Source organism: Schistocerca gregaria, chromosome 1, assembly GCF_023897955.1.
Source record: "Schistocerca gregaria isolate iqSchGreg1 chromosome 1, iqSchGreg1.2, whole genome shotgun sequence".
Classification (NCBI taxonomy): domain Eukaryota; kingdom Metazoa; phylum Arthropoda; class Insecta; order Orthoptera; family Acrididae; genus Schistocerca; species Schistocerca gregaria.
Genome location: NC_064920.1, coordinates 471,970,275 through 471,991,381, shown reverse-complemented (window position 1 = coordinate 471,991,381; position 21,107 = coordinate 471,970,275). Strand labels below are relative to the sequence as shown.

The window sequence follows — 21,107 nt, the reverse complement described above, 5'->3', positions numbered from 1 at the left end:
TAGAAAAAAATTTATATGCTACTGATATGATAAAGAAAATGAAGTCCCTAGGGAAACTAAACTTAAACTGAGCTTGGTGGCTTGAAATATGTCAGGTTTACCGATTTAACTGTTTCAATATATCCCATTTAGTTTTCCTTGTGAAGAGTGACATATGTGGACAGGCAAATAATGGAAACTGATTAATAATTGCTGCTTGAATTACTAAAAAAATGATTGGAAAGAATAGTTGAAAGAAATTGGAAGGTAATTTATGAATCTGTGCACATATCCTGGGTAAACTTTAACTGGTACAAATATTAACAGGCCTTCAATGTCAGTACATTTAAGATCAATATGCATGATTTGAATTACGTACTGCTTCACATTAATTCCATTGTGCGTAGTCCTGATTATAACAATGCTGATGCAGGATCACTTCTGTGACGCTCATTCAAATTCCTCTTGTCTGCTGCATACCTCCTGATACAGTCTTGGCAGCAGGCAAAATAATGAACAGATTGGTGTGGTTGTGCTGAATGTACAAATAAACTTTGCTTTCCTAATAACTTTTTATAACTTTATTTAAGGTACAGTTGAAATACACATTTTTAAACAATACTGGTATGATGGATTTAATCGTACATCCACTCGCTACCACTTGTAGAAACAATCAAGAGAAGATACAGGAATTAATAAATTGAAGAGCGTATATCTTCTTCCTTTCTATTTTTTTAATGCAAATGTATCAAAACATTATCCTTGCCACAAAACGACTGCTTAATTTATCTTCATTGTGGTCTATAAGTCATTCAGTTTTCATATAGCTTACTCATATAAAAAAGAAAAGAACAAAACAAAAAAAAAAAAAAAAGATTCAATGTACTTGATGCAGTTTCTTACTTTTTCAACTAATATTATCTCATACTGTCCTCCAGATTTAGTTAAAATGGAAAATGATTGTTTAAGAACATGGTGGGAACATCAAATATAAGAGGTATAGAGGAAGGGAAACCATTCCCTAAACGAGGTTGTGGCATGCTAATATGTAACGAGAAACCACAACTTTACACTTGTGTACTCCTTATAGTTTTAAAAAGAGAATACGTTTGTGCTAGGACAGTCTAATATATTTAAAATAAGAGCAACAATATTTTTAGGTAGCATTAGTAGTGAAGAGTTTACAGACATCTGTGATCTGAAATACGGTATTATAAAAATAAACTATATATGGAATATCAGCACTGACATACTAAATGAAAAGAATTATAGGTATGAATGTAAATTTAGAGGAATATGGGAAAGAAAGTGTATAGCAACCAGGAAGAATCAGAGGGTTAAGGAGCATTGTCTTTGTTTAAATGAATAAGGAAAAAGGGTGGGCACATATTGGTGAGTGTTTATGACGCAGTGTTCCTGATATGATAAATGTGTTGGAAAGTAAAGGGTACATGGACCTTCGGAAGGGAGGGCCAACACTTAGATTAGGTGCCTCTACAGAAAGAATGACCTGAACCAAATCATGGAAGGTGGATTTTTAAAGGGACGCTGACATCTCAAATGGAAAAGAATGAAGAAACACCTGCTCCTAGATGGTGGTGTAGAAGTAAGTACTTGTTGTTCTCAGTCAACAAGGGTTATCCAAAATATTAAAATGTAAAGAGACTTACCTGATTAGTGTCAAAGTAAGACAGCAGTTTTTCTGTGCACGTTTGATTTTTTAAATGTCCACAATTTGCAGTTAGCAGTTGCAGATTGAATTTACAAATAAGCATGTAGCTCCTCTGATGCGTAAAAGAAAGAAGGTAGCTAGCCTATGCTTAAACATTCATTGAGTGGGAGTGAAGCAGCAGTGGCTACCACTGGTGCATAAAAGATACACAGCATACATTCGTCAATATAAGGTGACAAGGCAAAAGCAAGCTTGTGAATTATTTCACTTGTAAACAATCCACAAACAAACAAAAAACCCTTGTATGGGAGTAAGTTAATAAAAATGTAATATATTTCATTAGTGATTATGGCAACTACAGGAGAATTATACAGATGATTGGCTAAACAAATAATAAACATAAAATTTCAGACACAATAAGTGTTTGGTAATTTAAAGATACATAGTCGAGTGGCAAAGTGAAATATGATGCATACAGAAGACGTCAAATAGAAGGTAACTTTAAGGGCAAAGGATTGAAGAGGAGAGAAAAGCTCTCATTGATTCTGGAAAAGAAAGTTTAATTATATTGAGATGATTACATACAATCATGTATACAGAGAATTTTTAATTGATGTTGTAGTTGTATTTTATACAAAATAATGCTGCCAAAGACAATGCATATCATAAATATAAGAAACAGAGTTCTGCAAACTAGAGCGTGATTAATAAAAGCAGAAATGAAAGTTATAGAGATGGGGATTGAAAGAAAAGGGCCCAGTTATCAACCTGTTGTAATTAGTTGATTAAGATGGTTCACATGACATCTTTCATCTGATCATGTGATTAAGTGATCACATCTGATTAAGTGTGAAATCACATTTTTGTGATGACATGTCCCACTCCCATGTTCATTATGTTTAGTAATACATGTCGGAACATCCCACTGTGGGAGATATTATTACATTATGTGCAGGTGGGAGAACAGCTTGAACCCATCAGTTCTACAATGCAAGATGATAAGTGACCGTATCCACCTGCTGTGTGGGGCTGCTTGTTCCTTGATGGCAAGCTTTGAAGGTGTTTTGAAGAGAAGGAGAAAAAGACAAAAGGACTTGACTGCAGTGGATGCTGGCTACAATGGATGTTGTGACAAAGAACTGTCGAATTGGTTTATGTTAAAATACACATATTGTCTTGCTCTTGCACAAGCTACATATGTTTAAGACAGTCTGTCAAGCTTGTAGTAGATGAAAGTGCATTGTGAAAAACAAGGAAAATGATGATGTTTTAAAATAGAGAGTGAATACAGAGATTTAAAGTTGACTAGCTTGGAAGACAAATCATGCTCTGTTTCAGCACCCATCCATGCACAAGAAAGAGTCCTGTGAATACTGCTGTAGCAGGGCCACTGAATAGCAGGTGCAGCTCAGCAAAAACGTAAAGAGAAGCAATCAAAATAAATTTTATTAAATAAATCTACTAATATCCAACTTAAGGGGGTTAAAGATTGCACACAAGAGACATAACACTGATGACATTCCAAAAACCACTGGGATTTCATTTCATGTCATATTCTTGGATTCCTCATTTGAAGCACATTCTTTAAAGTTTGTAAGTAGCCTTTCACAACATAGTTTGTATCCCTTTACAAATGTCTCCTGGTTCAAGTGTCTAGCATTTCCATGATGCCCTCCCATAGAACAAACAAACCTGTCACCATTTGCTCACCCTTTTTTACACATGTTCGTTATCCCTAGTTAGACCTGTTTGAAATATACTGTCCGCTTACATTAATGCGACCACCTGTCAAAAGCCTGAATAACCACCTTATGCAGTGCAGACCATAGCAAGTCATGCAGGAAGAGTGTCGGTGACACTGTGGAAGGTATCAATGGGGTTGTGGGATCATGCCGATTCCAGTGCCGTGTCCAGCTGCAGGAGGATTCTCACTTAAGGATCCACAGCATGTTCAACCCGATTGAGGTGGTACCTCAGATTGTCAAATGTGTTTAAATCCAGATAGTTTGGTGGCCAGGGGAGTACGGTAAACTCATTCCGGTGCACTTTGAACCATGTATGTACACTGTGACACATCGCATTTTCCTGCTTGTAGATGCTATCGTACCAAGGAAAAACAAACCATATGTAGGCAAAAATCAAACAATGGAAAATCCAGGATAGAATGTAACAATATTATGATAAGGAAAGTTGCTACTCACCATATAGTGAAGATGCTGAGACTCAGATGGGCACAACAAAAAAAACTCTCACAATTAAAGATTTCAGCCATTGGCCTTTGAAGGCAACTTTCCTTCTCATAATGTTATTACAGACCTCATGTAGGGGTGGACATGGTCCCAAGAATAGATGTGTATGTATGTTAGTCCATGGTGCCTTCCAGAACAAGGAGATCAACCAGAAAATGCCACAAAACATTCTACAGACCATAACGCTCTCACCTCCAGCCTAGAGCCTTCTGACTTTTGTTTGCTTTCAGACTTTTCGCACTATACATGGCAATGGCCATCTACCTGATGGTACATAAAATATGATTCATTTAAAAAGGCCAGCTGTACATCTGTTGCTTCACAATGGATTTTCAGTTACAGTAATGGCATGCAAATTCCAGTCTTCATCGCTGATGAACAGCAGCTAGCATGGGTGCATGAACCAGGTGCCTGCTGCAGAGACCCACATGCAGCAATGTTCACTGAACAGTCATTGAGGGGACACTATTGGTAGCTCCTTGGTTCATTTGGGTGGTGTCTGCCCATGGTAGCTGAGTGGTCAGCACGACAGACTGTCAATCCTAAGGGCCCGGGTTTGATTCCCGGCTGGGTTGGAAATTTTCTCCGCTCTGGGACTGGGTGTTGTGTTGTCCTAATCATCACCATTTCATCTCCATTGACGCGCAAGTTGCCGAAGAGGCGTCAAACCAAAAGACTTGTACCAGCCGAGCGGTCTACCCAACGGGAGGCCCTCGTCACACGCCATTATTATTATTTGGGTGGTCAGTTCCTCAGTAGTGTCATATCTATTCTCTGATACACATCTCTGCAGCTGTCATTCACCCCTGTCATCTATGGCCTGCGATGCATCACAGTTGCCTTGCCACCAATTGCAGATAGTGCCATATTGCCATCCATCTGACATCTAAACAATGTGCCAGTGTTACCGATAAATTTTCCTCCTGTCACAGCAGGTGTCTATCAGAGTCACACTCCTCACATGTTCTCAGTTGACAGACTACTGTACTGTTGAAATGTTTGCTTTACTTTACTCTTTAATCTGTTGTCTTATTCATGCCATTTTTAAGTTTATTTCTGTATTTCTTTTAATTTTAAAGTAGAAATGTAGTTTTATATCATTTATGAACATGTGCTGAAGACTAAAAATTGCTGCAGATCAAGAAGGTGCTGTATGCACAATTGAACGGAAACTAAATGTTTCTCAAGAACTTGACAGAGATGAGTCAGTCACTAAATTAGCCTTTGAAATGGGTGTTGAAGTGACAACTATTAAAGAATGGAAAAATAACCAAACTAATCTTGAAGATTTTTGTTAACCATAGATGGTGAAAACACTTTCAAAACTACAAATGCATTGAAAAAACAAAAGAGGACTTTAGCTTTTGCATTACACTGTGTGGGGTTGGTTTTATCAGGAAAGACATTTGTAATTGGCAAATCTTGAGACCAATGGACCAGGGTATTACTGAGAGGTTAAAACAATATAGGAGGAAATAAGTCAGCACTTAGAGAAAACAAAAGAGGATTGTGATTGTTTTGAAGCAGTGAAAAGCCTTATCATAAAAAATTCATTTTACACAGTTGCTTGAGCTTGGGGAGAGCTTAACCACTCTACAAAAATCGTGGAAGAAGGTTTTTTCATGTCTAAACCAAGGACAAGAACTTCCAGAAACTAATGAAACAGACACTGCAGATTTAGTCACTGATTCGCAAATTCTTCAGAATGATATACAGCCTGCTGATGTAGAGTAATGGCTAGCAGAAGGTGACTTTGCTGATGTTACTAGGGAAGAAACTGAAGATGATCATATCAACAATCTTGTTTTCCAACAGTGTAGTGTTGAGCAAGAGGAGTCAGATGATGAAGAAAAGAAAGAAAAGATCATCCACTATGTGGAAACGGAAGTGTTTGAGACTGCCTTCAAATACTTGGAACAACATTCAACTGCTACATCTATGGACAGATTATGGGCAAAGAAGTGGCATGACGCAGCAAAGAAATTGAAACAAAAAATATTTCACACTCTTTAATTTGATTTCAGTGTCTAAAATTTTCTGTTTTCCTGTCTTTTTATTAGAAATGTAATTGTTTTAAATAATTTTGATTTATTAGAGCGTTTTGAGCTTTTTAAGTGACTTGTTTCAATCTCCTGATTAACTGACCTTTTTAGCATCCTGGCCACCCTATAGTCCATAAATGATAGTTAATTGAGATTAATACTAACAAAGAGAGAGAGGGGCTGGCACGTACTTACCTCAGCTCAGTACAGCCAATAGATACACAAAAAACAGAACCGGAAATTTACGTTCCTAGCTTTCGGAACAAATGTTCATTCATGAGGGAGGAGAGAGGGGAAAGAAAGGGAAGAAGGGAAAGTGGAATCAGTTACTCACAACCCAGGTTATGAATCAACAGGGAAAGGAAAACAGCTTTTTGGTTCTGTTTTTTTGTGTATCTATCGGCTGTACTGAGCTGAGGTAAGTACTGGCCAGCCCCTCTATCTCTTTGTTAGTATCTGTTTCACATCTTTATTTGAGATTTTCCATTAATCATTTAGTTAATTGAGATTCTGCTTCATTAACCACAACTGCACATAAACAGTTTTATATACTTAGCCATTTTGGAAATGCTTCTACCCTTAGCCCAAAAGCCAGTGTTCATGCCCTTTTGTATGTTGGATAAATTGCTTCGTTTATGCATCACTGCTCTGTTTTCTGCATCCCTCTGACATGTTTATATGTCCTCCATGACAGTGGTCCCACTAATGTGACTGGACCATGTAGGTCCCACATCTACAACTAGACAGATACTCCGCAAGCCGCTGTTCTGTGTCTGACAGAGGGATCCTCTACCACTACTTGACATTTCCTTCCCTGTTCCACCTGCAAATAGGACAAGAGAAAAACAGCTGTCTATATGCCTCTGTATAAGCCCTAATTTCTCTTATCTTACGTTTGTGGTCCTTAAGCGTAATGTATTTTGGCAGCAGTAGAATGATTCAGCGGTCAGCTTCAATTCTCTAAAGTTTCTCAATAGTGTTTCTCGAAAAGAACATCACCTTCCCTCCAGGGATTCCCATTTGATTGTTCTAACCTACCCGTAATGAATGTAGCAGCCTGCCTCTGAATTACTTCGTTATCCTTCAGTCCACTCTGGTACAGATCCAAAACTCTTGAGCAGTACTCAGGAATATGTCGCATCAGTGTCCTTTATGTGATCTCCTTTACAGGTGAACCACTCTGTCCTAAAATTCTCCCAATTAACTGAAGTTGACAGTTCGCCTTCCCTACCACAGTTCGCACATGCTCATTCCACCCCATTTGGTTTGAAACATTACTCCCAGAAATTTAAACAACTTGATGTGTCAAGCAGGACACTAGTAATACTGTATCCAAACATTTCATCTACATCTACATCTACATGACTACTGTGCAATTCACATTTAAGTGCTTGGCAGAGGGTTCATCGAACCACAATCATACTATGTCTCTACCATTCCACTCCCTAACAGCGCGCGGGAAAAACGAACACGTAAACCTTTCTGTTCAAGCTCTGATTTCTCTTATTTTATTTTGATTATCATTCCTACCTATGTAGGTTGGGCTCAACAAAATATTTTCGCATTCGGAAGAGAAAGTTGGTAACTGAAATTTCATAAATAGATTTCGCCGTGACGAAAAATGTCTTTGCTATAATGACTTCCATCCCAACTCATGTGTCATATCTGCCACACTCTCTCCCCTATTACGTGATAATACACAACGAGCTGCCCTTTTTTGCACCCTTTCGATGTGCTCCGTCAGTCCCACCTGGTAAGGATCCCACACCGCGCAGCAATATTCTAACAGAGGACGAATGAGTGTAGTGTAAGCTGTCTCTTTAGTGGACTTGTTGCATGTTCTAAGTGTCCTGCCAATGAAATGCAACCTTTGGTTCGCCTTCCCCACAATATTAACTATGTCGTCTTTCCAACTGAAGTTGTTCGTAATTTTAACACCCAGGTACTTAGTTGAATTGACAGCCTTGAGAATTGTGCTATTTATCGAGTAATCGAATTCCAACGGATTTCTTTTGGAACTCATGTGGATCACGTCACGCTTTTCGTTATTTAGCGTCAACTGCCACCTGCCACACCATACAGCAATCTTTTCTAAACTGCTTTGCAACTGGTACTGGTCTTCGGATGACCTTACTAGTCAGTAAATTACGGCATCATCTGCGAACAACCTAAGAGAACTGCTCAGATTTCAGGTTTGATCTTCCTACTAATCCACATTAAGTTAGATTTGCACATTTAGGGCTAGGAAATTTCGTTTAAGTTGTCTTGTATCATCCTGCAATCACTCAACTTTGACACCTTACTGTACACCATGGCATCATCAACAAACAATCACAGATTGCTGCCTGCCCTGTCCACCAAATTATTTATGTATGTAGAGAACAACTGTGGTCCTATCACAATTCCTTGGACACTACTGACAAAAACCTTCTCTCTAACAAACACTCGTCGTCGAGGACAGCATTCTGTGTTCTGTTAGTTAAGAAGTCTTCGAACCACTCGCATATCTGTTAACTTATTCCATATGCTCGTATCTTCATTAACAGCCTGCAATGGGGCATCATGTCAAATGTTTTCCGGAAATCTAGAAATAATGAATATGCCCATTTTCCTTCATCCATAGTTCTCAGTATACCATGTGAGAAAACAGCAAGCTGAGTTTTCCACAAGCAATGCTTTATAAAACCTGCTAATTCATGGAGTTAAGCTTCTCAGTCTCAAGAAAATTTATTATATTCGAACTGAGACTACCAAGGATTCTGTGGCTAACAGAAGTTATTGATATTGGTCTGTGATTTTGCGGGCCCGGTTCTTTTTTTAATTTTTTAAATTCTTTTTTACTTTTTTATTTTTTATTTTTTTTAAATACTGGAGTCACCTGTGCTTTTTTCCAGTCACTTGGGACTTTGTGCTGGGTGGGAGATTCACGATAAATGCAAGCTAAGTAAGGGACCAATGCTGTAGAGCACTCTTTGTAAAATCAAACTGGGGTTCCATCCACACCTGGTGATTTATTTGCTTTCAAATGCTGGTGTAATAGTCTAGAATGGGTTACACAAGTGTCTTATAAGCAATCTTCTTTGTAGAATGACTGAATTTTCCTGGTATCCTACCAATGAATCAAAATCTACCACCTGTTTTACCTATGATTGTGCCTATGTGATTATTCAGTTGCATATAACCACAAATTGATATAAGCTGAATTTTTGGTGATTGGTTGCAGTTGTGACTGATTTTGTAGTCATAGGATACTAGTTGTTTTTATCTTGTAAAGCTATTTTACATTCCTGGACATTTGAACCAATTTGTCAATCTGTGCACCACCTTGAAATCTCATCAAGACCTACCTGAATATTTGAGCAGCTTTCCACAGACAGTTCTCCATTATAGGCAATAAAATCAACTTCAAAATACTGAAGTTACTCTTGTCTTCAAGGTCATTAACACACAATGCGAGCAGCAAAGGAACTAACACACTTCCTTGTAGTATACCTTAAGTGACTTCTACATCTGTCATTGACTCTCCATCCAAGATACCAGGATGCATCTACCCGAACAAGAAATTTTGTTTGGTACCCCCATATAAGCATACCTTTGCAAGCCTTGATATGGTACTGAACCAAATGCATCTTGGAAGTCAAGAAATATAGCATCTGTCTGACTGCCTTTATATGTGGCTATCAGGATGTCATGTAAGAAAAACAAAAGTTGTTAACAGAACCCATGCTGGTTGGCCCACAGGAGATATTTCTGTTCAAGATACCATATTTGTTTGAATTGAAAATGTATTCTAAGAGTATACTACACATATTTAATATTGGACAGTAGCTTTATGGATCACTTCTGTCAGTCTTCCTGTAGATGGGTGTGCCCTGTGATTTCATCCAACTACTGGGCACAGTAGGATCTGTGGTGAATTGTGGTTAAAAGAGCGACTAACTCATTCACAAATTCTAAATAGAATCTGATAGGGGTTCCATCACACCCTGGAGCCTAATTCAATTTTAGCAATTCCAGATGTTGCTTAACATTGCTGATACTAATATCTTTTTCGCTCATCTTGGTAGTGGTATAAGAATTAGAATGGGATGGTAGTCCTGTATCTTCCTACAAAGGAATAGTTGAAAAGAGAGTGAGACACTTCTGCTTTTGCTTTGATAATCTCAGCTTCTGTTCCTGTGTTATCAATGATTATCTGGATATTATCTTTGATGCCATTGACAGCATTTATATGTACAAGTAACCAGAATTTCTAGGGGTTTTGTGAAAGGTGTTTTGATAAGATTCTGCTATTGAAATCATTGAAGCCTTCATGCATTGCTCTTCAGACAGTGGGACACATTTCATTTAGCAGCTCTTGGATCTGTGCTTTGTAAAGAAACTACTACTACTGTGCAACAGATGTAAAAGCAAAGGCAGTATATTCTAATGTCACTATCTGGTTACTGAGAATAACAAAAGCCATTAATTGAAATAAGCAAGAAGTTAAGTTAGAAATTTTAGATGATTTTATCAAAACATCAAGCCAATGAATATCATTGAGAGACAATTTACGTTGAATTGTAATGCAGAAAGAAATTAATTTTAAATAAAGTACTTAAAGTATGGGTTGTTGAATAACGAAGTTCTTCCATGTACCTTAACAGCTAGACATCTAATTCCATATGTTCCTGTGTTTATTGTTTCCAGTAGCAGTCAAAAACAGAACTTAGTACATTCTTTATTTAACTTTCACATCCAAGACAACTCATGTTACATCTTAAAAGTTTAACAAATAATATGAGCTCAAAAATATGATCTGGAGGTTTCTACATATTAACAAACACTGGCCTGAGAATAACTGAGCTACAACTAACTTAACACTGTCAACAACTTAACTCTGCTGTACTGGTGAGCACAGCTGCCTCAAGCCTTTATAAATATGCAACAGTGCTCTTTTATGGTGTTGTTATTGAGACTTGTACATAACTAAACCTGACGTTAAAACTTGTGGTTTTACAAAAGTTTAGGGTACTGAATTTTACCAAAAAGTACAAATACATTTAAAATAAACAGAATTTTGATTTAATGTGGTCTTCTGTATATATTTTTAGAAAATGAGATTTGTAAACAGTTAATTCCAGATGACTTTAAATTACTTTTTAATTATGCAGTTACTTTAAATGCTAACATTTTCACACATTCTGCACACTTCAATTTATCTGGTTGTGAAATACATTATTGAACATAACTGAAATTATTGTTGTTATTTTGCAGTAGTTTTTATAGTGTAAATTTTACTTAATATATGTGTACTCCAAAATGGAAATAATGTGTGTTTGAATTCAGCAGCATTTGTAAACCCATACAGCAATAAACAAAGAATGCAAGATGCTAATAGTAATTACAGGACATTACAGTATTTGTGATTTTGCATTGGTTGCTAAACTAGACATTAAGGTCAAGTGCTACACTAGTGTGTTACCTAGCAATATCATAGACAGTCCCTTTTACTGTGAACTGTTAAACTAGGTACATATTTATTGATGTGTGGTTACCTGTTTTTGTAAACTTCAGTCACAGTTCCTCTACATGCTGAAATTGAGAACTACAGGTTCACGGTCCTTCTTAGAAATATGCCACTACTGCCTATTTATCTAAGGGGTCAGGTCTGTTTGTTTGACATTAGTCTTAATAAATTTCCATCATTAGTGGTCTTCCAAACTGTCTATAACTATGTTCATATGTATATTCTGCACACCATTTTGAAGTGAATGACAGAAGATGCTTCCCTTTGTAACACTTATGAGGACTTCTTTCTGTTTCATTGATGTAAGGACTGTGGCAAGAATGATTGCTTAAATGCCTCTGTGCAGACTGTAACTAGGCTGATCTTATGTTTATAGCTCCTGTAGGAGCAAAAGAATAGAATAGAAACTTTATTGTCACATAAGTTGTCATACACAATCAGATGATTGGTACATAGGTGACTTGTCAGTTTAAAGCTACTTTCTAATTGCAAGTATACAGAATAATTACAGTTATTTTGTAATTTTAAGTACCACAAAATGATTTAAAATAATCATGCTGAAAATAAAGTAAAATTAAGAGTAAGTATTTACTTACAGTACTCTTTTAGCATGACAGAATAAAATGTAACATCAGACACAGTTATTTGTGACAGTCAGTCATAAATTCGATGTGACTTATGAAATTTTCCCAGCATATTTGTTCTTCTAATAATTTCCGGGTATGCACCCGGATCCCGTCGACATTCTGCCACGATATTTCAGCCCAGAGACGTCCGATCATCATCAGGTGAGTACACAACTGGATAATCTGGATAATATTATGTAGTTTTGTACTCACCTGATGATGGCCGGACGTCTCTGGGCCGAAATATCGTGGCAGAATGTCGACGGGATCCGGCTGCATACCCGGAAATTATTAGAAGTCATAAATTCTTCTACATTGTAATATTTACTTGCTAGGTATTTTTTTAAATGATGTCCAAATTCTTCTGGTTCATAATTTTTAAATTTTTCACAGACTTTATTCCCCAGCCTCATACCCATATAGTAAGGTGTCTTCGCCAGCAGTTTTAGCCTAGGAGTTGGTAACTTATACTGATATTTATTTCTTGTTTCATAATCATGCTTAAACAGGTTATCCTCAAAAAGTTGTGGATTTAGTTTAGAAAACTTAATTGTCTCATGGATAGAGAGGCCAGTAACAGTCATAAGATCAAGGGCCGTGAACAAAGGTCAACACAATTGTCTTTTTTCTGCACCTACCATGACTCTAATGATTTTTTTTGTACAGCCTAAAGACTGTCTGTAAGTTTGTTTTCTCTGATCCCCCAAAAATTATACCATACCTAATCACAGATACAAAATATACATGTAATAAAACTTTTTTTAATGGTGTTTGTAATTATACTGCTTATAACATTCATTCCAAATATTAGACTATTTGGACAGTGACACATAGCATCTACATGGTCTGATTTCTCATCCAGGCCTCAATTTCAGCCAGGGACTACTGAAGACGACTATTTAAATTTTCACTTTTCTTGTAACAGATTATTGCTGTAGAGTCATCCACATAAAGAATAGTGTCTGTATTTATGTTAGTCAGCAGGTAATTTATATAATATAGGAATAATATTTGGCCAAGGACAGATCCTTGTGGCACACCTTGTTCTGTCTTTTTCCAACTTGAGAAGACTCTCTTACCAGTTTCTTCTATTACTATTCTTTGTTTCCTGTTTAATTGGTATGATGACATCCATCTCTGTGAATTTTCACTAAAACCATATGCTTGTAGCTTGTGAAGGAGTAGTTTGTGATCTACTGTGTCAAAGGCTTTACTTAGGTCACAAAAGATGCCCAATACATTCATATTTTTATCTAGACTACTACTAATTTTTATAATAACTTCATTTATAGCTTGCACAGTGCAGTGTCTTCTTTGGAAACCATGCTGATTGTTCTGGATAATATTATGCAGATTATTATAGTTAACTATCTGTTTCCATGCAGCTCTTTCAAATATTTTGGAAAATATTTTTAACAATGAGATTGGTCAGTATGAAAGGGGTTGTTGTATATTTCCAAATGCCCCACTTAAAGCTTTTTCTTGACACTTTGCCAGCAGGTTTTTGGGGGATAGTTGATATCTGTCTTAAAATGTGTACAATTTCAGGCTTTTCAGCATCTCCATGACACCCTTACATGGGTCAACTAACCTATTACCATTTGTGCTGCCTTCTTTGTTTAAGTTCAGTATTCCCACTCAATCCTACTTGGTATGGGTCCCATTCTTGAGCAATATTCTAGGATGGGTCCCATGAATATTCTGTAAACAATATATGTGCATACAGATTGCATAACTAATGAACCAAAGTCTGCCACTCCGTGCACATACCACTGGTTTTCAGAAAAAGCATCTACATTGTTCAACAGGTTGTCTCCTCACACCCACCACTTCCTAAACTGTAATTGACACCAAGTTGTTGGTTGATTAAAGCCTCGTGCAATCATTACAATATGATTGGGGAACATTCTTGCAAGCAAGCTGAGGTTATCTCTAAAGTTTTCATTTATACCTGGGGATTAGTCTGATGGTCAATAGAAGGACACATTATAAATTCACACCCAGTCTTTGGTACTGAGTGTTGCCAAAAAAGCCTTGTTTGCAGCTGCAATTTTTGTCTTAATGGATTTGTGTATCACATCTGCTGTGACAGGAAAACCACCTCCACTTTCCATTAGCCTATCCTTTTGATGCACATTTAGATTTTGTCCATATATCTCAACGAAGTCTGTTTAAAGTATGGGCTATCATTCTTGTCATTCTGTACCTAGTATTATGTGAGCTCCACTGCTTTTTAAGGGGTCTTAAAACTCTGTGACTTTGTTTCAAACGTATTGGCAGTCAATCACTAGAATTTTAATAGTCTCGTCTGTGGGTCTTATACTAATACTTTGGGGTCCAGTACAGCCATTATCTGGACTGGACAGAAAGTCGCCAAATAAAAAACACTTGCATGCATCCCAGATATCACCTGCTACCTGGGTAGCAGCCTCTGATACTTGACCAGCTCTCAACCCTGTGGCACATATCACTCAGAACCAGGGAGCCATGTTCAGTCATAGGGGCAATAGTGCAGATTGTGAGCTTAGTTGAAATTCTATAAGCAGAGTTGTACTTCTCTGTTTTCTCTACCAGTTTGATTGTAAGACCCATAGGAATCCAACATTCGTTCCAATGTACACCACAATCCACAGCTGGTTACATCTTGCCCTTTCAGTGGCATATTAGACAGCTTCTTTATTTTCATTAAGACCCCCTACACATACTCACCGGTGCATTATGTGATTCCTTTTATGGCATTGTGCCACTTCACTGAGAGTGCATAGATAGGAATAGATCTCAAAAATTCTTAGAACCATAAAAGAATTTACTGCTTATATAAAATCTTGTAAAGAGGAAGTTCTTTGCAAAGTTCAGCATCACTTTCAATCTTGTTTGTGTGTCTGTTGTGTGAGAGGTTACCTCTGCTCCTTACATTACTTGTGTTCCATCCAGGACTATCTGTTTATGAAAATAATACATCTAAAAAAAATGTTTCCTACTACAGAAAAAAATATTTGCTCATTTATTTCATTAGTTAATTTTAATAGGTGAGTTAATCTCATCTGCCTGGTACACCATCTTAATTTTTCATAATGAGTGTCCTTCTTGCTTGTATATTTTTCACAGCGTTTGAAGGTTTATGGATTACTCATGTTTATTGTTTCAGAAACTTCTGGATGATAATGGCAGACCACAGCATCTTTCGTCGGGGATAGTGACACATTTACATTATCATGAACCAGGGAATCTTGTTTTTGCATATCTGTTGCGGAGTGGACTTCTACACAAAATATGTGTTACTAAAAAAGATGGAAGTATATCAAAAGAAACACAGCTAAATGTTGTTCTCTTGATGGCTCATCTCTTCACTCACAAACGTTTACATCGTGCAATGCTTAAGAATAGGTATTGCAATTCTGTTGTGAAACTAAAAGACCTGCCAACTGAAGTTGTTGAGGTATAGTATTTTTATCCTATTGGTTTTATATCTCATCTTATGATCTGTAAGTAGAAAATGAGTTTGTACCATATATAAATTTACTCTATGCTCTTCTTAATATTTAAATGAGCTGAAATTGAAGGCATATACCATTTTTTAACTTTCTGGAGTTTAGAGAGATGTTAATGAACTGATTGGTAACAAGCTATTCTTCTGTTCAGTTTCACACTTTTGACTAAATCAATTAATTTCCAAAATCAAACAGAAGTCACTGGATCAAATTTTGGACATCAGGGCGGAAAATGATAGTGAAGTCTCATTTACAATTCTTGGTGGATAAAGCTTAAGTTCTTTATATTCCCATGTGTACAGATGCACATGAAAGAAAATACTCTTTTAAGTTTTTCCTGCCTTGAGGGACAAGTACTTGAAATGCAGATTCTGTGTGAGGTAGATAACTAGTGCAATGCAATAAAGGATGCTGGTTATTATTGTCAGCATTTATGTCATATGCAGCCACTATAATCACCATTAGAAAAAATATGTACAGGGTGTTAAAAAAGTGTTAAAATATTATGGAATGTAGTAGCATTCTGCATAAGCAGAAAAGTGCAATAAACATGGATTCAGAAACCTGTTCCTTCTGAAATCTGAACACTTGTGCTTAGGAGGCAGTGAAAGACATTTTGTTCATGTTAGTGTGTGTTGCTGTACAGTGAATTACTCACAACTCTGGTTATGTGTTGTGATGTCTGACCTACTTAAATAAATGGGTTCATTTTTTGTTTACTGTCACTGTGCTGCTTGTACATAAAAATGGTTGAGTACATTTTCTTTTCTCTTTTTCACATCTTGTTATCCATGGAACTGTACTATTCCATAAGTGATGTTGAAATATGATTGTCTACAATTTTTTAGCTAATGGTAATAGCCTGTGAGCTCATGCCCTCTGTACTGAAAAATATCCATATCATACAACACCAACAGCTAAGCTGTTTGGCTGAATTTTCCATCGTCTTAGGGCACAGCTCCTCAAGCACCCCACAAGGTAAATGGTTTAAGACTTTCTGAGTTTGTCTGCCTGATATATTTAGTGATTAGAAATCGTGGAACCTACACATTAACAGATGACATCAGCAGAACATGTGAGTCATCTTATTGTCTGAGCAATACTTCACTAACATTTGCTGTATCCACACTAGGTTCACCACATCCAGACCCTAAGGCCTCAAGACGAATATGGAAGTTTGCAGTTCTTCCAAAGGATATTGCAAAAGTGTTGTGTAGACCTAATATTTTATTCTAATGAGTTGAAGTTCACAAGAGGTGGTGTCACAAATTCTCATAATCATCTTGTGTGGTCTGATGAAAATCCCCTTGCAGTCACAGAAAGAGATTACCAGCACTATTTCTCAGTCAACAAAATGGCAGCTGATGTTACTGACAGTCGTACCCCATGAATAAAATTGGGTTCATTATGCCTTTTTCAGTAATATATTACTGATATTAGTATATGAAATATCATGTCAGCTAAGATTACAGATGTACGTCCACAATACTAAAACAGCAAATTTTCACTGTAATTTGCAGGAACATTTCACAGACATTTCAGATTGGTTGAGGATGCCCCACACATGGGGATTTCTTATACTCCAGATCTCAGTTCTAAAGATTTGATTACGGAGACACTTGAATGAAATGGTCTGCACCATACCAGTGACATATAGACATCATAGGATCATGTGTTCAATGCATGCCATCACAATAAGAGCTAGCCCAACTTCAAAGAGTGTGCGATTCCTTATGCCAAAGGACATTAGAAAGATTGCCATAGATGGACATTACAGTGAGTCCCATTCATAAACAGTCGTTCAGATCTCAGAAAGTACATGTTTCTAGGGAATATTTATTGGACTTGTGTTGCTTTTTTTGATGACCAATGCTGCCTCTCAAAATATTAGACTTCCTTAAACACTGTCTATTAACCCTTGAATGGGCACGTTATTTTTCATAACACAAGCAGGTGCGTGAACTACTTTGTATACGTGTAAAGAATAGTTGTCTTTACGTTACTCAGGTAAACATGTATGAGCCAGGACACACTTTAATCTCTGCTTAATGAAAATATGGTAAACTAAATTTACATTATATGAGTTAAAGCCATGTCCAATTAAACAATAAAAAAATAAAGTTTCATTATATCACTCTGTTACCACAGACAGGTGTTGTCCCACAATAATGACCACTCGAAGCATGAAACAGTGCAGTTAGATCAGATCCCAACAACTGCCTATTTGACTACTAATTATCTTATAGACAGATGTCTTATTATGGGATTGAGCTGCTAGCTCATTACTGGGTCATTTTCTTGCCCGGAACATTATTTCTTTCTCACGCAGCACACTACTTATTTTGTATAAGAACACAATTTCTCACTATGTTAACTGAAGGAATAGGTAGATTAGATTAGATTCAGTTTTTGTTCCATAGACCCAAAAATGAGATGATTGTCATGGCTGTGGAGCATGTCAGAAAGTAAAACATAAAGCATTTGAGTATAATACTTACTACCCTGATCATTTGTCAAGAGATTGTTGAAATAGGTGAATACAGTGCGGTAAACTGGAACAGCTAATACTTATAGAATTAACACGCTGTCAGAATGAAACACTGTTATACACTAGCTTAACAGTTTCTGTTAAGATATTCATCTACAGGGTAGGAGGAGTTAGCTGTCAAAAAGTCTTTCAAACTCTGTATAAACCATGCTTTATCTGAAACCAAGTTTTTAATGGTAGCTGGCAATTTATTGAAAATGCGTGTTCCTGAATATTGGACTCCTTTGTGGACCAAGGCAAGTGATTTAGGTCTTTATGTAGATTGTTCTTATTCCTAGTAATGATAGTATGCATTGAGCTGCCCCAAGATGACTGGGTGTTATTGTGTTGCCTTCAGTATTAAAATTTATCCTCATTAGGGTCGGAGGAAGGCAACAGCAAACCACCTTCATTAGGACCTTGAGTAGTACGGTGGTGCGGGTGTCCAGCATCATTCCCATACACTCTGACAAGTAGTGTGGGACTTCATTTCCATTGAGCTATTGTTTGGAAATTGAGATGTATTACTTGCAACAAATTTCATTAAGGAATAAATATACTGAGAAGCAGTGGTTAGAATACAAAATTCCTTGAACAGGTTTCTACATGATATTCTTGAATTTACACCACAAATTATTCATATCACATGCTTTTGCACCCTAAAAACTTTTGCTCAGTTTGATGAGTTGCCCCAGAATATGATCCCGTATGACATAATAGAATGAAAGTATGCAAGTTTTTTATATTTATTTCTCCTACATCTGACATCATTCTCACTGCAAATACAGACTTGTTTAGCTGCTTAAGCAATTCTCTGGTATGCTTTTCCCAACTGATTTTACTGTTGAGTTGTAATCCCAGAAATTTAACACTGTGTACCTCTTCGATCGGCATGTCTTCATATGTTATACACATGCTGGATGGAAATCTCTTACAGGTTCTGAACTGCATACAGTGGGTCTTCTCAAAGTTTAATGACAGTGAATTAGCTTTAAACCACTTATTAATGCCAGTGAAAATTTGTTAAGCGACTATTTCTAAATCTGTACTTGACTTATTACTTATTGCAATGTTTGTACGAGGATTGGAACTTTAATAGTGGCAACTATTTGTTTACAGCTTGTACAAAATAGATATGTGTTTCTAAGTTTTACTGACATTCAGAAGAGGTCACCAGCATTATGTATAACCCATTGCCAGTGATGTACATCACAAAAGGTAGTGAGGACTGGATTACAAATGCTAGTGTACACACCCACAATACAAGAAAGAAGAATGAAGTACGTAGCATACCCCACTGACTGGCAATGCTAGAAAAAGGACCCCAGTACTTTGGTATCAGACTACTAAGAAGTCTGCCCAAAACCCTGCGAGATAGTGTACTTCACAATGACTTTCCAAAGAAACTTAAAGACTATCTCATTGAAAAAGAGTTTTACAGTGTTGCAGAATACTTATGCCATTAAATTTGTATATATTGTTACTCATTATCAGTAATGTAAAAATGTAAGCTAAAGGTGTAGAAAAATAAGTGATAAGGAATGTTAACACTTTGACATGTCCTATATTACACGTACATTTACTGTACACAATGTAATCTTACAGGATCAAATAAAATTCAATTCAATGTGAAAGTCGCAGGATACTCTTAGCAGTGCCAGTTGTGTTGACAGTTCAAGCGACGCAGACTATTGCCTGACGAATTTGTATCAGTTCTGAAGCGAATGCTGTGAAGTGCTTCCTTCAGTTTACAAACTCAGTTGAACTCACGAGGGCTTAAGTCAGGGGGGTGCAGTAGGTGGTATAGCACTTAGCAGCCCCATCAGTCAAACAAATCAGTAACAGCTTGCACTTTACGTGTTTGAACATTGTCCTGCAAAATGATGGTCAAGTTTTGCAGAAATTGTCTCACTTCTGTCTCTATGCTGTTCATTTTTAGAACACTACCTACAACCAGCACTGTTACTGAACCTCATAACCCCAAGCTGTCAGTAACAGAAATGAAGTACTTGTTTAAGAGGTTTGCAACACTACTTGCAATTGTTACCACAGTCTCATTTATTTTTGAGCTTTCTGTTCCACTTCCTTTTTGGTCCCACAACTCTCTTGTCTTCACTATATCCCATCCAGTTTTTATTTTGTTGCCTGATGTAATTATCTTTTTCTCATAACAAAGCTGCCACGATTTCTGAAGAAACTGCAAAAAGGTGGGAATTTAAGGAGATGGGACCTGGATAAACTGAAAGAACCAGAGGTTGTACAGAGTTTCAGGGAGAGCATCAGGGAACAATTGACAGGAATGGGGAAAGAAATACAGTAGAAGAAGAATGGGTAGCTTTGAGGAATGAAATAGTGAAGGCAGCAGAGGATCAAATAGGTAAAAAGATGAGGGCTAGTAGAACTCCTTGGGTAACAGAAGAGATACTGAATTTAATTAATGAAAGGAGAAAATACAAAAATGCAATAAGTGAAGCAGGCAAAAAAGGATACAAACGTCTCAAAAATGAGATCGACAGGAAGTGCAAAATGGCTAGGCAGGGATGGCTAGAGCACAAATGTATGGATGTAGAGGCTTATCTGACGAGTTGTAAGATAGATACTGCCTACAGGAAAATTAAAGAGACTTTTGGAGAAAAAAGAACCACTTGCATGAATATCAAGAGCTCAGATGGAAACCCAGTTCTAAGCAAAGAAGGGAAAGCAGAAAGGTGGAAGGAGTATTTAGAGGGTCTATACAGGGGCGATGTTCTTGAGGACAATATCATGGAAATGGAAGAGGATGTAGATGAAGATGAAATGGGAGATATGATACTGCATGAAGAGTTTGACAGTGCACTGAAAGACCTAAGTCGAAACAAGGCCCCGGGAGTAGACAACATTCTATTAGAACTACTGACAGCCTTGGGAGAGCCAATCCTGACAAAACTCTACCATCTGGTGAGCAAGATGTATGAGACAGGCGAAATTCCCTCAGATTTCAAGAAGAATATAATTCCAATCCCAAAGAAAGCA

General features: G+C 37.0%; 1 protein-coding gene across 1 annotated transcript in view; it reads left to right on the top strand.

Moving 5' to 3' along the window:
* The window catches only part of LOC126354836 (probable ATP-dependent RNA helicase DDX60), a 268,338-nt gene that overhangs the window by 189,448 nt on the left and 57,783 nt on the right, over nt 1-21,107 (top strand). Inside the window, exon 5 of the mRNA XM_050004837.1 lies at nt 15,226-15,516. Coding sequence (XP_049860794.1) covers nt 15,226-15,516 — 291 coding nt within the window. The remainder of the gene's footprint in view (nt 1-15,225; nt 15,517-21,107) is intronic.